Consider the following 14,396-nt stretch of genomic DNA (forward strand, 5'->3'; position numbering starts at 1 on the left):
GCCTCTAGCCACTATTTTAGTGGAGTCCTTGCTCCAAGCTAAAGAACCTTCTCTGCAGCTTCTCCTACTGCATGATGGGTGAGGGCTGGTAAGTTCCTGGCTAATTACATTGTCAGAGTTACTATGGGGGGGGGGGAAATGAATTCCTGAAATTCTATATTGAAAGTATGATCTAATTTTTCCAAACAAGTATTACTGTACATTGTGGTAAGTTATGATTATATCTATACTTGAGGAACAAATGGGTGATACCTAAGGCTTTTGAGCACTTGCCTGAGAATACAAATACCACATTGTCTCCATGTATTCCAAACAGCTATTTTTAGGAACTTGATTTTACCAAGTTGGGACCTGATTTTATGGAATTTATAAATGTTTGAATTGATTTAACCAAAGGAACTATGGAAGCAATATGATGAAAATCCGCAGGTTTTGTTTTTCTATAAATGTACACATATCGGTTACGTATTTACTATTCTACCAGTACTACAGGTTGGGAGGTGATGAAAACAGAACACTCAATGAGTTATCTAAAATATACCATTTGTAACTATGTACTGAGGATACAGTTGTATTCTGCTGAGGCACCAAGATGAGTTAGATATCAAAAAACAAGTGAGTTGGGAGACAAGGTATCCTCCAGAAATTTCAAAGCAGGTGCTTAAGGACAGGTTAGATGATTGATATTCTTCACCTTCATCAGAGATACGAAAGAGTCAGGAGGGAGAAAATCCAGTGAGAAGACTTTGGAAAGAGCTATTAATGTCTGTGAGTGTCCCACCTCCACCTCCACCTCTACCCCCAGAGTACCTGCCTTTCACCTCCAGTTTGTTGAGAGAGATTAAATAGACCCATTTGTAGTGTTTATTGTGTTCCTCCAGTGGATTGGTATCTGACTCCTGCCTAAGAAATGTAGAGTGAGGAGCAAGGAGGGTTTTTGTTGGTGGGCAAGCTGAAGGTTGCTTTCAGTGGCCCACACTCCTGCACTGTGTCAGGTCAGAGGACTTGTGATGGTTCCTGTCATACACATATGGGCCACATATGAGACAGAGCCAGTGTGGAGTCAGCTTTTGTCCCTCTGTGGCTGGGAAAGGAAGGAGTTGGGAACAGCAGTTAGTGAAGCAGGGGAGGAGGGAGTGAAAAAGAGAGAAGCTGGCCATACTTCCTTCCTGGCTTTAGATTTCCCATTTGTAGAGGTCCCTGGGGTGTGCGGTGTGAGGTGTGGATGGGGGCGTTTGTGTGTGGGATCTTATTTTTGAATAAGGATTGGGGTGTTGGTTACCACAAGGACTGGTCATTTTGTATTACTCGATCAAGGTTGTATTTTGCAACAAAGTAAATGTAGAACCTTATATGAACTAAAATTGGTCAAAATGGTTTTGAGATTACCTCACATTTGAGATTGCCAGGGGAAGGATTAGCCCCACTAGATAAATTTAAAGGGATAAAGGGAGAAAAAAATAAAATTGCTTTTAAGATACAGTTGTTGAAGGTACCAGTTATATGGTATAATGTATAAGTTACAGCTGCACAACAAAATAAGAGTACTGTAGGTCAAGGAGTTTCCATGAGAGATTTCATAAAATATTTGGGAAGTTGAACCTCAGGAACAAGGAAACCCATGTAACTGTGTGGCAAGGGGTATGTGACCTGTTTCTAAAGCAGTGAATCCTTACCACTGAGATGTTTACAAAGATGCACACCATCCCCAGAGCAGGAATTCTTTTTTTTTTTTTTTTTTTGGTAGTGCTTTGCAACTAAGAGTTGGTTATTCCAAGGATAACTAATCCTCTTGTACATAAATCAAGGTTGTCATGCCAAGTTGTGACTGATGGGATTCAGATTTTGTAAGGACATTTGCAAACAAGCAGTGTGTTTAAGTTAAATTTGAATGTGCTTTCTGCACTGTTCTGCACAAAGGTTGTACTACTGATCTACTGTCAGCAGCTGTACACTTTGAATTTCCAGAACTGGATTTGGGCTGTGTTCTCCATTTTCCCTTGCCTTGTCCCCTTTGTGAGTAAAAGTAGGAGTTTCTGCATCAGCTCCTTGTAGGTGATGTCTGTGCTCAAAGGAGAGAATATTTTTCTGTGTAAATCTGGTCTGTATGGCAAGCAAGTCAAAGACATATGGCCCATCCTTTCCAGGCTTATGTTAAAGACCTTAAGTGAAAATGAATTGCATAGAATTTCAGTTGCTCTACGAAAGAAAATGAAAAGCTAAAAAAATTACATCAGAAGAGTATGCCACTTGAAAATATAATTCCTTTTTTTTTTTCTTTAAAGATAATCCTCTTAAGGCCAATAGTTTGACAACTTGAGGCATTTGGTTTCTGGGACACATCTGCAGAAGTTTTCTTCAAATTGTCAGAGTGGTGGAGAGTGCCTTCCTCCTGCTAAGAACCACAGTGTAATGACACAACCCAATCAGATACGGCATTGCCAAGGTTCCAAATTTCCAAAACGTGGGCCATGATCTGGCACTCACTGCCCTGAGCGTGCTGCTGGCTTCCTCTACTCTGGGTCTGAGTCTGGGCTTCAGGGGCAAATAATCAGATAGGATCAAACCAGCTGGAAGAGCCTGCCCAAAGGGTTCCCAACCAACTCTGGGTACAGTGTTCACTAAAAGAAGTTTTATGTGTTAGAGAAAGTATTCTCCTTTTGTTCCTGGGTGAGCCACAGTATGGACAGCAGATAAGAGATTCCTAGACTAACTTGGAGGTTAACCTACACAGAGGATGTCTTCTTTTATGATTTATCCAATACTACATGCTTCCTTCAATAGAAATAACCAGGCTTCATGGCTTACCCCCTGTCCCTGCTGCCAAATTCTTAGAATACTATAGTAGGCACTGGGGACACGGCATTCTATAAAACACACACTCTACCTTCAAGGAGCATAAAAATACTTTAAATCCAGATTTTGTCTTTAAGAATAAATAATTACTAAATGGTTCACAGATTTATTTTATACTTAAATGTTCAGTTAACACCAGAGTTTTGCTTAATTTCAGTGTGTTTTTTTGAAAAGGCTTTCATCTTTTTAGTCAGTTGATTAAAATAGATTGTTATCATAGTAGATAATGTCTATAATTAGGTATAATCAGAATCTCTATAGTTAAGTGAGGTATTTTCCATACAGATGCAACAAATCCAAAACTTTCCCCTTGTCAAAAGTTTGGTTATCCTATCTGAAATTAATGTAAATCCCAAAGTTGTGAGTTAATTCAGCAGATATTCCCTGAGCCCCTACTCTGGGCCAGATACAGCAGGGGTGCAGCAATGAACAAGACCCCCTCCCACCCCCTGCCAATCCCGCTCCCAGGGAGCTTGTGACTGGTGCATCCTGGGTGGGCCCACAGCAGGTGACATGGGGACACTTCACTATTCCAGCACCCAGGGTCCTACAGTGCCCACAGTGAGCGACATAAGGCCAATGACTACGTTGAATTCTTATTAGAAAAGGAACAGATCGCAAGACTGTTTGCCCTCAAGAGAGAATTTTCATAAAGAATTCATGGTCAGAGATGAAAGAGGTAAGATTTAAATAGAAGAAATGACTAAGCAGTTTAGAGAAGAAGGAGATTAGAGGAAAAAAAGGCAGAGCAAGAATTAGGTACTTATCTTTTCCCCCCTCTGTCATATAGGGTAGTATCTGGGAACCACAGGCAGTTTTAATGAAGCCTTCATTTAAAAAATGGGGGGGAGGAGCAGAATAAAGAGATGGGAAAGTTTCCAGAGAAATGAGGTCAAGGAGGAAAGTTGAAATAAGACATTAAATGTGTGTGTGTGTGCGCTTTAGACATTAACAGTCACCAACTATTTACTGGGAGCAGAACGTCATACTAAGTCATGTATGCATTAAAATCGTTGGTTGTGAAGGTTCCATCACATTTTGTGTGATCCTGGGTTCCTCTGACCTCTCAGACTCACCTTGCTAACCTAAACCAAGTGATGTCCAGTGAAGATCCACTGGTGGTGAATGATACCCTTCAAGATAAGAAATGATGCAGCCTAAAATCTATAAATCTTTATCGGTTTAGAAAGCTAAACAGTTTAATAAATATGAACATCTGAAAGGATGACACCTTTGTATCACACAAAGTCCTAAGAGTCAACCAGCAAATGCTAGTTGCTAATTGAAGATGTTATATAAAATGAGCTTGAGGATAAATGCTGAAGTATTACAGCAGAAAAATACAAGGTGGCAGATACATCAAAGAAACCCTATTTCTAAAGCATTAATTTAGAAGTTGGAGTTCTGGGGAGGACATTTTTTATAGTCAATAATATTAATTGTTCAAGGACCTTTGGTTTACGTTCATGCTCAACGTAACATGTAAATGCTTTAGAACGTTTACTATTCTTCATCTGCTTAGGAATAACGTAGGGCAAGAGAGTCCAGCTTTCTGGACCTAAAAGTGGTCAAAGCAAGATAAAACAAAACAAATGCATACTCTTCAGAAGGAATCATTTGCTTCCCCCTCGTATGTGCAGGCTAATATGGGAGTAAGAAAACAGATCACTTTGACCCCTGTGTCCCCAAAATGCAGGTGGAGGTGGCTGTCAATACCCATGTTTCTTTATGATTGTTCTCCACTTTTTCTCAGCAAATTTTCTTCTTCTTAACTTCCTCAGTGGGCCACAATACATTTAGACAGTGCTTCATGACTTTTTCACTGTCATTTCCCAAGGCAGCAATGGACAAAGCAATATTATAATATGGTCATCATTTATTCCTCAAAACTTTCTCAGAATCAACATCTACCAACCTAATGCAAGCATTCCATCTCAGACAGCTTCTTAGTTTCCTGAGTTGCATTTATGCAGCTTGGCTTTCATGATCCCTGGCCTAGAATGCTGTGTAAGATCAATTCTGTAATTAATATACCATAATAACGCTCAGAAGAACACGGATGTGTCACAGATATTTGGTATATAGTTTTCACTGAAATATGGAGAGCATTGTGATGCTTTTTGAGACTCCAAGTTCCTGCTGTGAGCCCTGAAGATAATTCATGATGGAGGTTTAATAAGGAGTTCTGCTGGGTTTATGGCACTCCACTCATGGAAGTTCATGTTTATATGTACTCACATTTCAGGTAATTAAGAGAAAAACCCTACTTTCCTCTGAGTGGGGGCAATGGATTAACATGGATCTACCTACAGAGTAACCATAAAAGTAAAACCAAACAGCCTGTGTGCTGACCTGGTATCATTTTTACAGGGTTCTAATTGCTCCCTGTCTGAGTTGTTAAAGACATAGGCTGAACACAGCTCTGATTTCAATGACACTTAGAAGGATTAACAAGCACCACTGTGATGACAGTATTATAGGAAAACAAATCTGTGCTAGACAGAGCAACGTTTATGGGGCTTGGAGGTATTTGTCGTAAAACTGCAAAAAGGCTGCAGAGTTTCAGGGAAAATGTGAAAGTGTCCTGGAGACCAGGGCTCTGGTTCTCATTCTACCACTGACAGTTTGACAACTGTGCTTCAGTTTCTCTGTCTAGAAGATGGAAGAGAAGAATAGTTACGTTGGTGTTTGCCTCCCAGAAATATATGTAATTTGACGAGATAATACATGAAAAGTGTACTCAATTATGGCAAGCTTAAATATCCTGCTTCAAGTCAATAATTTAAAGTCAATTTTAAAAAGCATTTTAAGCTATTTTAAGCATTATTATTTTAAGCATTTTAAGCATTACTTTCAAGAGAATCCACTCAGTAAAAATTGTCCAACATATAACACAATAGTAAAATACTGTATATCAATGGCTCCACTGGAAGTAAGAGATAGAAACATGAAGGAAAACAGCATATGGTCAGGGGAGTCTGGAGCCTTGTTTCCAGGGGTCACTTATGTCACAAATTCCACAATATTTGGTATATAGTTTTCACTGAAATTTTATGTTATACTTAAAATAGATTTTATCAGTTCCCACCTGGGGAAATAAACCAAGAGCTAGATTATTAAAATGTAAATCTGCATTTAAAAAATAACCACCTTACAAAAAGCAAAAATAAATGGCTCCAATAAAATACTTAGTCTTTCTTTTATGTGATGCTTACAGATGACTTTCCTTTTTCTCCTTCCGCGTAAACACTTACTAGAAAGCAGGGAGTTGTACAGGTTGAAACACAGGATATTGGCTAATGGCTATTTCACGGGCTTCAACCTAATGTAAAGATTGAGAGGAACTGGTGAGCAAACCCCCAAGCACATTAGATTGAAGCAGCCAGATAAAGGATGGCTTGGAACCCCAGAGTTCCTTAAAGTCTAGGTCATCTCAAGGCTCAGATATTGAAATGTCTCAAAGATGTGACAGTGTTTGCCAATACTGAGCTGAGGATTGTTGGAATGGAAAACAGACTATCTAGTCTCTCTCCTTAACATACACTATTCTAAGTAAACGCACGTAGACAAGTAAACTGAATTAACTACCGGGCTAAATCAAGACCTGTGGATCCATGTGGACGAGTTTCCTACGTGAACCATGGACAGTCTGTGCTTTGCCTTCCAAAACTGCAGTGTCAGCTTCACCAAGGTCAGGTGACCTGAGCATCCAAGGACTGAATTAAGCAAACTTAACATTCCTTACAAAGAAATTCCAGTAAACCGTCTGAACCCAACAATCTTACCTGCTGGTTTGGTCTGACATCACTGAAATTCATTTTTTTCCCCAAGTCTAGAATCACTGCATTCTTAGTTTCACGAATGTAATCATCATTCACTGGTTGGGAAGACTTTATATGTTTCTTCATTAGTCCCTGGGATGGCCTGTAAAATAAATTCACACCTAAATCACTCATGAAAAGCACTGGCCAGGGTACAGAGGCCTAGAAACCAGAGTGGTTGGCATGGCAACCAGAGCCAGGAGCCATCAGGCACTTACGGAGTGCATCTTGCGAGCAAACCTTGAGCACTGCCCAGAAAATCTGTGTGTCAAGGTGTTTTCAGTATTTAAATTATAAAAACATTATTTAAAGTAATCATGTCCTTTTGTCCTAAGGTGTTCAATATCCATTTTGTGTCAAAGAGATTGGATTATGTAGGAATTCACTGAATGAAAGTCCTGTCCCAGACCAAGCTACTCTTATATGGGTCCATTCTTAAATGACATCTTTTACATCAAGAAACCTCAATGACACTTACACGGATGGTGCGCTTCTAGGCAGCCCCATGGCATTGGTGGGTGGGATGGCAGGGAGAGAAGGCAGGACGGAGCTGAGGAAAGCCACTGGGTTCTGAATCCGGCTGGTGGGAGAGACAGGAGTTGGGGACACGCAGTGGGGCTGAAACTGGTTTCCGCTGACCATGGAAAATGTGAGTGGCAGTTGTGCTGGCTCTGTCGGACCTGGAGGAGGTGGCTCGTTTTGGACCGAAACCCCTCCGAGAGATTTGGTTTGCGCCGAGGGCTGAGGAATTAAGAGGCTTTCTTTGCTCACTGTCCTCTGCATGGCTTGAGGAGTGCTGATCAGGGTGAACACTGGAGAGCTGGAAGGGGACACGGTGGCTGCAGTCGTGCTTGTGGAGGGGAAGAAGTGCTTTGGCCGGGCCAAGCTGAATGTCTGTGATGAAGGGGCCTTCACCTGCTTGCCGGACATTGTCACCGCTGGGGCAGCAGTGGAGGTCGAAACACTCATGTTGAAAGGAAACTCCTTAGGAGATGAAGGAGATGGGTTTTGCAACTGCTGTTGTTCCAGTAAGACTTGGTTGTGAAGCTGTTGTAGCTGGCTGGAATCTCTGCACGCAAAACAAGAGTGGGGAGAGAGAAGAGAAATCCGTCACCATCGCCTCAGCCTGTATAGACAGGCTGTTGGCTGTTTGATGCCGATTAAGAACACACAACCAGTGTTGCCAGAAACCAGCCGATCAGATTCGGGCACGTGGGATCTAGTTCCCTGGCCAGGGATCAAACCCGTGCCCCCTGCATTGGAAGGGCGAGTCTTAACCACTGGACCGCCAAGGAAGTCCCTGTCTCTCCTTCTTTCTAAATCTGTTTGATTGCCAGGAAGAAGGGAAAGGCCACCATGATGCACAACTCCAAGAGGCGTCATTCACGTTGTGTTCTTTGTGTTGTGACCCTGGAGTTGGGCAACACAGCAGCCCCATTTTAGAATGTTATAAATTAGAAAGAAGAAATAGAAAAATGGTCCTCTTGTTGGAAGTGCTCAAAGTTCTGAGATGAGCAGATAGTATCTCTGTTTCGGGACAGAAGGCACTGAGCTACATACTGGTGTGAGTTACTAAGGGGGGCTGAGTTCCCTGAGAATGTGCTATATTCTTCACTGTGCCTCATTTTAGAGCAAACTTTAACAAAGCAACTGGATGTGTCTTGGCGTTTCTCATCCTCTTCTGACAACAAAGCTTTATAGAGAAGGTGACCATATGTCTCGATTCATTCTAGACAGTCCTGCTTTATGACTGTTTTCCTGGCATGATTATTAATTGTGCTCTTTCACTCTCAAAAATATCATGGTTTGAACGATGGATTATATGGTCACCGTAATTATGAACATTACTTAGACTTTTCTTGTGCCTAAAGAAAAAAAAAAGATCAAGCTGGGAGCGCTTTCTCCATTTATAGGAACCTGACTCACAGAAGCATTATATGAGTTGCCTTAAGTCCCACAGTCTATTTACTTCCTCTTAACAAAACAGTTAATTAATTTTTTAAAAAAAGAAAATGGAAAACGAAAGTGTCTAAAAGTCATATATGCATAAAGTTGTCAGGGCTGTCAAACTTTGCTGTTTAGGAGAATCTGTTCTTGAATAAACAACCATAGGAACAGCCACAAGTGAGACCACAGTGCTTCAAGCCCACCGTGGTTTTATGTTCTTTGAAAATATGTTTTGGAACATAGAAGGTGATCTGCTGAACATGAGATCTATTAAAAATGAAAGGTTTTATGTTTTCATACCATCGGGAAAGTCAACACCAGCAGCAATAAAGTTGAGGCAGAAAGTTCTCCAAACTTTGATTTAAAAAAAATTTTGTTTTTAATTGAAGTATAGTTGGTTTACAGTGTTGTGCCAGCTCTGCTGTACAGCAGTGCCTCAGTTATACACATAGAGACATTCTTTTTTTTAAATATTCTTTTCCATTATGGTTTATCACAGGATATTGAATATAGTCATGATTTTTAAAAAAAATTCTTGGAGTTTAAGATCTTTTCTCTTGCCTTCATTAACATTTCTGATACACAGTATCGGAAAAGTAACTTCACAAAGTAGAGACCTATCTCCACTTTCATGACTGCTGTCAAATGCTACATACTCTTTTTTCAACTATGAAAATTCTTGTCCTCTGTTCAACTGTGAAAACTAAGAATTTAGAAGTATAGCCACTTGGCACAGTAACTTTCTTCCTCCCTTTTAGAAGTAAGTATTTAAGCTGAGAGAATAAAGTAACATAATTAAAATTAATTAAATCTTTTCATTCCATCATAGATGAAAGATTCAGCAATCAACAGAAGCAGAAATATCTGTTAGATTATCCTTAGAAAAATATATACAATAACGTTGTTTCTGCTGGTGTTAACTTTCCCAATGGCACGAAAATATAAAACCTTTAAATTTTTAATGGATCTCATATTTGGCAGGTCCCATTCTGTGATTATTGTAGCGTAAAGAAAATGCCATGTGGTTTTTAGGACATGTTTGTATTGTAGTCTGAGTAACTTTTAATTTGATGGTATTGCAGAAATGTTTTATTGTGGTTATGGAAGTAGAAAAAGTAGTGTATGAAAACTAAGTAATCTTAGAAAGATAAGGATGAAAAAAAGGGGCCAGGAAGTCGTTTGGTATTGATTGATTCTTATTTTCCTTTAGCTCCCATTGAATGAAAGCTAAGAACCAGCTTTTAATTTTAAGTAAGACTTTAAACAGCATGTTAGCCCTTATCATTTAATGCAGTATATCGGATCGTAGAGGGTCACAAACTTTAAACATAATGATATATGAGATACAGCATCGAATAATTTTGATTATCTAAGATTCTGGAAGAATTCATTTGAGAATAATGTCTTCTTTTGTTTGACAGGGTTTTTTCCCCCAAATTTTATTAAACTGTCTTGTTTCAGAAGGGATTTAAAACAGCTGTTTCAATTTGCTTATTCATGACATAAGGGCAAGGTGTCAATTCCAGTATTCAACAAACTTTTATTGAATCTTCTGTATGTTTACTTTGCTAGGTACTGTAGGAGATACAGATATGCCTGGGATAGTATGAGCTATTCAGGGCTCAAAAATCTTACTATACATATATGTAATACAAATACCCAGTGGTTATTTACAGGTAACATATGGAACTTACTATTTAATAATGAAGGTACAAAGTGCAATGAAAGAATAAAGGAAGGAAAGGTTAATTACAAAACCCTGAGCAACCTCTCTAATTCAAAATAACAGCCTATCATAAATTGCTATAAGCTCAGCTGCTCATTTCTTGTTGCTATGAGGATTTCTGAAACAGGTTTGTATCCAGTTTTCTTTCTGTAGATTATCAACTCTCCTGGGTTCCCTGAAAATATCTTTTCTTTTGCCACAACTTAGCTCAAGCATGCTGCTCAAGAATATGCCCTCTGCAGACAGATAGACTTAGGTCCTAATCGTGGCTCTGCCACTGATTATATGTGTGGTTTGGGGAGGTTTCTAGATTTTTCTGACCCTGATTACTTCATAAGTAAGATAGGAGTAAGTAATATCTCTTCATGTTGTTGTGAGAATTGATAGATAAATCACCTAAATCAGATAAGTGATCAATAAATGGTGGCTATTATATTTTTCAGTTTCTGAACTACAAATATCAATTTCAAGATTTGTAAGAAAATTAGAGTTTCAGAATTATAAGGATGTTTCTTGATGTGGTTTCTGGAATACAAAAGAATTTCTTAGGGATTTTTTTTTTTAATTAACATCTTTATTGGAGTATAATTGCTTTACAATGGTGTGTTAGTTTCTGCTTTATAACAAAGTGAATCAGCTATACATATACATATATCCCCATATCTCTTCCCTCTTGCGTCTCCCTCCCTCCCACCCTCCCTATCCCACCCCTCTAGGTGGTCACAAAGCACCAAGCTGATCTCCCTGTGCTATGCGGCTGCTTCCCACTAGCTATCTATTTTACGTTTGGTAGCGTATATATGTCCATGCCACTCTCTCACTTCACCCCAGCTTACCTTTCCCCCTCCCCGTGTCCTCAAGTCCATTTCTTAGGGATTTTAAATGGTTGAGATAAAATGTCAAGGCTTAATGACAAACACAACAGAACAACTTGGGCTACTGTATCAAATACTTTTGAAAGCAATTTTGGCAACAACAACTTGGGGCACTGTGTGCTGGAGCCAGCTCTCGATGGCTCTGGAGGGCAGGTTGTATACACCTCATCCCAGTTCCCAGTTTAATGACTTTTCTTTAGTAGCTTGAAATCAGCCGTGGTGGGAGGAAACTGGCAAATGCTACAAATCAGGGCTTCCCCACCTCTGCTGGTAGTTAAAACATTTGCTAGCACATTGCTGATTAGGATAACTAATTCTGGGTAAATATGTCTCTGCAGTCAGCTTTTAGCTGTGGTTTTGGCAGTGGTAACTACGCTGGTTGTGCATTAGATCACCCAGAGAGCATAAAAGACAAACCTTACTGATTTAGGCACCACTGGCCAGAGAGTCAGTTGGCCTGGGAAAGGATCCAGGCATAGTTATTATAATCTTTTTAAATGTGGGTCAGTTCTTAAACTTTAGTGAACCTCAGAACCCTCTGGAGGGCTTGTTAAAACATAGATTTCCAGGCCGCACCTCCAGAGTTTCTGATTCAGTAGGTCTTGAGTGGAGCACGAGAATCTGTGATTCTATCAAGTTCCCAGGTGATGCCAGTGCTTTGAATAGCAAGGCTCTGGGTGATTCTTGTCTGCGTCCAGGACTGAGAACCACTGCTCTAAAGAAACACTTGCCCCAAAGCATAGGCTTACCCAGTACATTCTGATTTTAGTCTGACATTTTACTCACTTTAAATGTTAATTCTTCTATTTTTTTCCTGGCTGTGGAGGGGTGTGTGTAGGGGGCTGGGTGGGGTGATAAAGGGTTGTAACTCTGGTTCTCCAACTTTACACCCGTACTTTCCAACCTGGCTGTACATTAAAATAATCTGTGGAGAGATTCTCATTCAACTGGGATGGAAGGCATAAATATTTTTCAAAAGCTCCACATTTCATTCTAGAGTGTAGCCAGGATGAAGAGTCACTTCTCTAAATAGCTTAATATTCAAGCTGAAAATGTCAGTCTGAATTATCTAGGCTTTGATGATACAGTGTTGAAAAATGACAGCTTCCCTCTCTGTTGCAGTTTTAAGATCTATAAGAATTCTATTTTTTGTATGAATGGCAAATTGAAGGAACAAGCAGAAAATTGTATCCTCAAGATTATTGAGTCAATATATTTTAACATAAAACCTGAAAGGTTAAAACCAGTAAGAAAACTTTGTAGGCTTGTGGATTCACAAAGGGTGTGTGTGTGTGAGAGAGAGAGAGAGAGAGAGAGAGAGGTGAGCATGCACATGCATATTCATACCTCTACTAATACAAACCTACATTCACACAATTAGGTGAAAATTTAAGGAAGACAAAAAATATTAAAGAATTATATACTGCTGAGGACTGGATTATTAGAGGGTGTCATTTAGTAGAAAGAATTTTTATATTCATTGAAAGTTTCATGTGGTAGATACTGCTGGCTGACTACTTAATTCTCCCCTTTGTAAAGGAACTTGATTTTACTCATGGAAGCAACATGTGCAGCTAAAGACCACACTTCCCAGCTTCCTTTGTACTTAATATACCATGTGACTAAGTTCTGGCCAATGAGATATAAGCAGGTGATTTTGGGTAAGTCCTAAGAAGGCTCCTTTAAAGGAGAGTAATTGGACTTCTACCACTTTGCCTTTTCTGCTGCTTGGAATACAGACAGGATGACTAGACCACCATCAGCCATCTTGGAGGGCACTTGGAGAAGAAGCCAGGGCTAAAGATGGCAGAGCAGGAGACTGGGTTCTTAGTGACTACGGAGCCATCATAACAGCCTGAGACTGCCCATCTAATTCCTTTATTTGAGAGAAAACTAAACCCTCATATGTTTAACTCACCATTAGTTTGGGCTTTCCGCAACGTGAAGCTAAACCTCATCCTAACTGACATACCTAATAGCCCCCAAACAGTCCCTGGGTAAGAGGAGGCCCTACAAAGGAGGCAATTGATTGTTTGGGGTTACCTGTTCTCACAACTCCCTTCTCTGCGAACTGCCTTCACACACAGTTCTGATTTGATCCATTTGACTCTTCTTCCCTCCAAATGTAAATGCTCTGCCCCTGACGAGGCTGGGCTGATCGGTATTTGGAATTGAGCTGCTGAGCACGATTTAGTTAGCAGTGGAACTTGACACAAATCGTGACAAGACATGCCATCATGGGCCAGATATGAATTGATGAGTCTTCCAAGAGAGAAGAGTAGAGTGGATATACAAAGAGGAAACAAGGAGGTGCTCAAGACGGAGTGTGAGCAGGGGGCAGAGGCTGGACTGACCATGTATGTGATCCTAGCTCTTAACTCCCTGCTTCTCCTTCTCTGTGCAGGACCTGGCTGTGTTTGGTTGCCCATTGCTGCTTATATCCCTACAATAACCTCTTCCCTTCTTCTTACTTTAAGTAGATTCCTATTTCCTGTAACTGGCAGAACTTTGAGGGGACAGAGATATTTCTGGATGTGACCCGCATGTTTTGTAACAATTAATTTTATGCCCAGAATTTCACCTTGTGTGTTAGTGAGAAAAATATAAAACTAAGCAACATGAACTGCTTCCAATGAATGTCAGCACTGAGAAACACATGATAGGAGTGCTATTACTGTAGATTTTATTGTTGATATTTAAAGGTTTATGTAGGTATAAATGTAATTTTTATCACTTTGTGGATCAAACAGAACATAATAGTAGTATCCTATGGATGCACATTAAATATTGCAACATGACTCTGATGGGTGCTCTCTGGAGAGTTTGGGTGAAACTGCATCAGACTCCTGAGGTGACTCTGGTTGGTGGTCACCATGCCACCCTTAGCGGATGCTTCACTTCCTTTGTAATTTCAACCCATTACATTTATATGAAGCCTGTGGTTACTACAGCATATCTAGCCATATCAAGGAACTAACTAAAAAATACTAGGTATCTTTTCTATAATGACTACAAAAACTTAAAGCAGAAATGGGGAATAGAAAGATGAAATTTCACACCGTAAAGATTATTAGACATGAGAAAGGACTTTATAAGAAGAGGGTAGAAGTGCTTCACCTGGAGCCCTCTAATGTTAGACAAACATCTTTTTGAGCTAGTTTAGGAGTAACA

At 39.9% G+C, this 14,396-nt stretch overlaps 1 protein-coding gene and 1 long non-coding RNA gene across 5 annotated transcripts in view; one reads left to right on the forward strand and one right to left on the reverse strand.

Moving 5' to 3' along the window:
- The window catches only part of MYPN (myopalladin), a 99,336-nt gene that overhangs the window by 25,632 nt on the left and 59,308 nt on the right, over positions 1-14,396 (reverse strand). For all 4 annotated transcript variants that reach the window (XM_067710755.1, XM_067710757.1, XM_067710754.1 and 1 more), the window contains 2 exons: positions 7,156-7,746; positions 6,642-6,780 (listed from right to left, as the gene is read on the reverse strand). In XM_067710755.1, coding sequence (XP_067566856.1) covers positions 6,642-6,780; positions 7,156-7,746 — 730 coding nt within the window. The remainder of the gene's footprint in view (positions 1-6,641; positions 6,781-7,155; positions 7,747-14,396) is intronic.
- Positions 1-14,396, forward strand: part of LOC137209292 (uncharacterized) — a 100,478-nt gene that overhangs the window by 15,725 nt on the left and 70,357 nt on the right. The gene's annotated exons all lie outside the window — the stretch shown is intronic.

This window comes from Pseudorca crassidens, chromosome 16 (assembly GCF_039906515.1).
Source record: "Pseudorca crassidens isolate mPseCra1 chromosome 16, mPseCra1.hap1, whole genome shotgun sequence".
NCBI lineage: Eukaryota > Metazoa > Chordata > Mammalia > Artiodactyla > Delphinidae > Pseudorca > Pseudorca crassidens.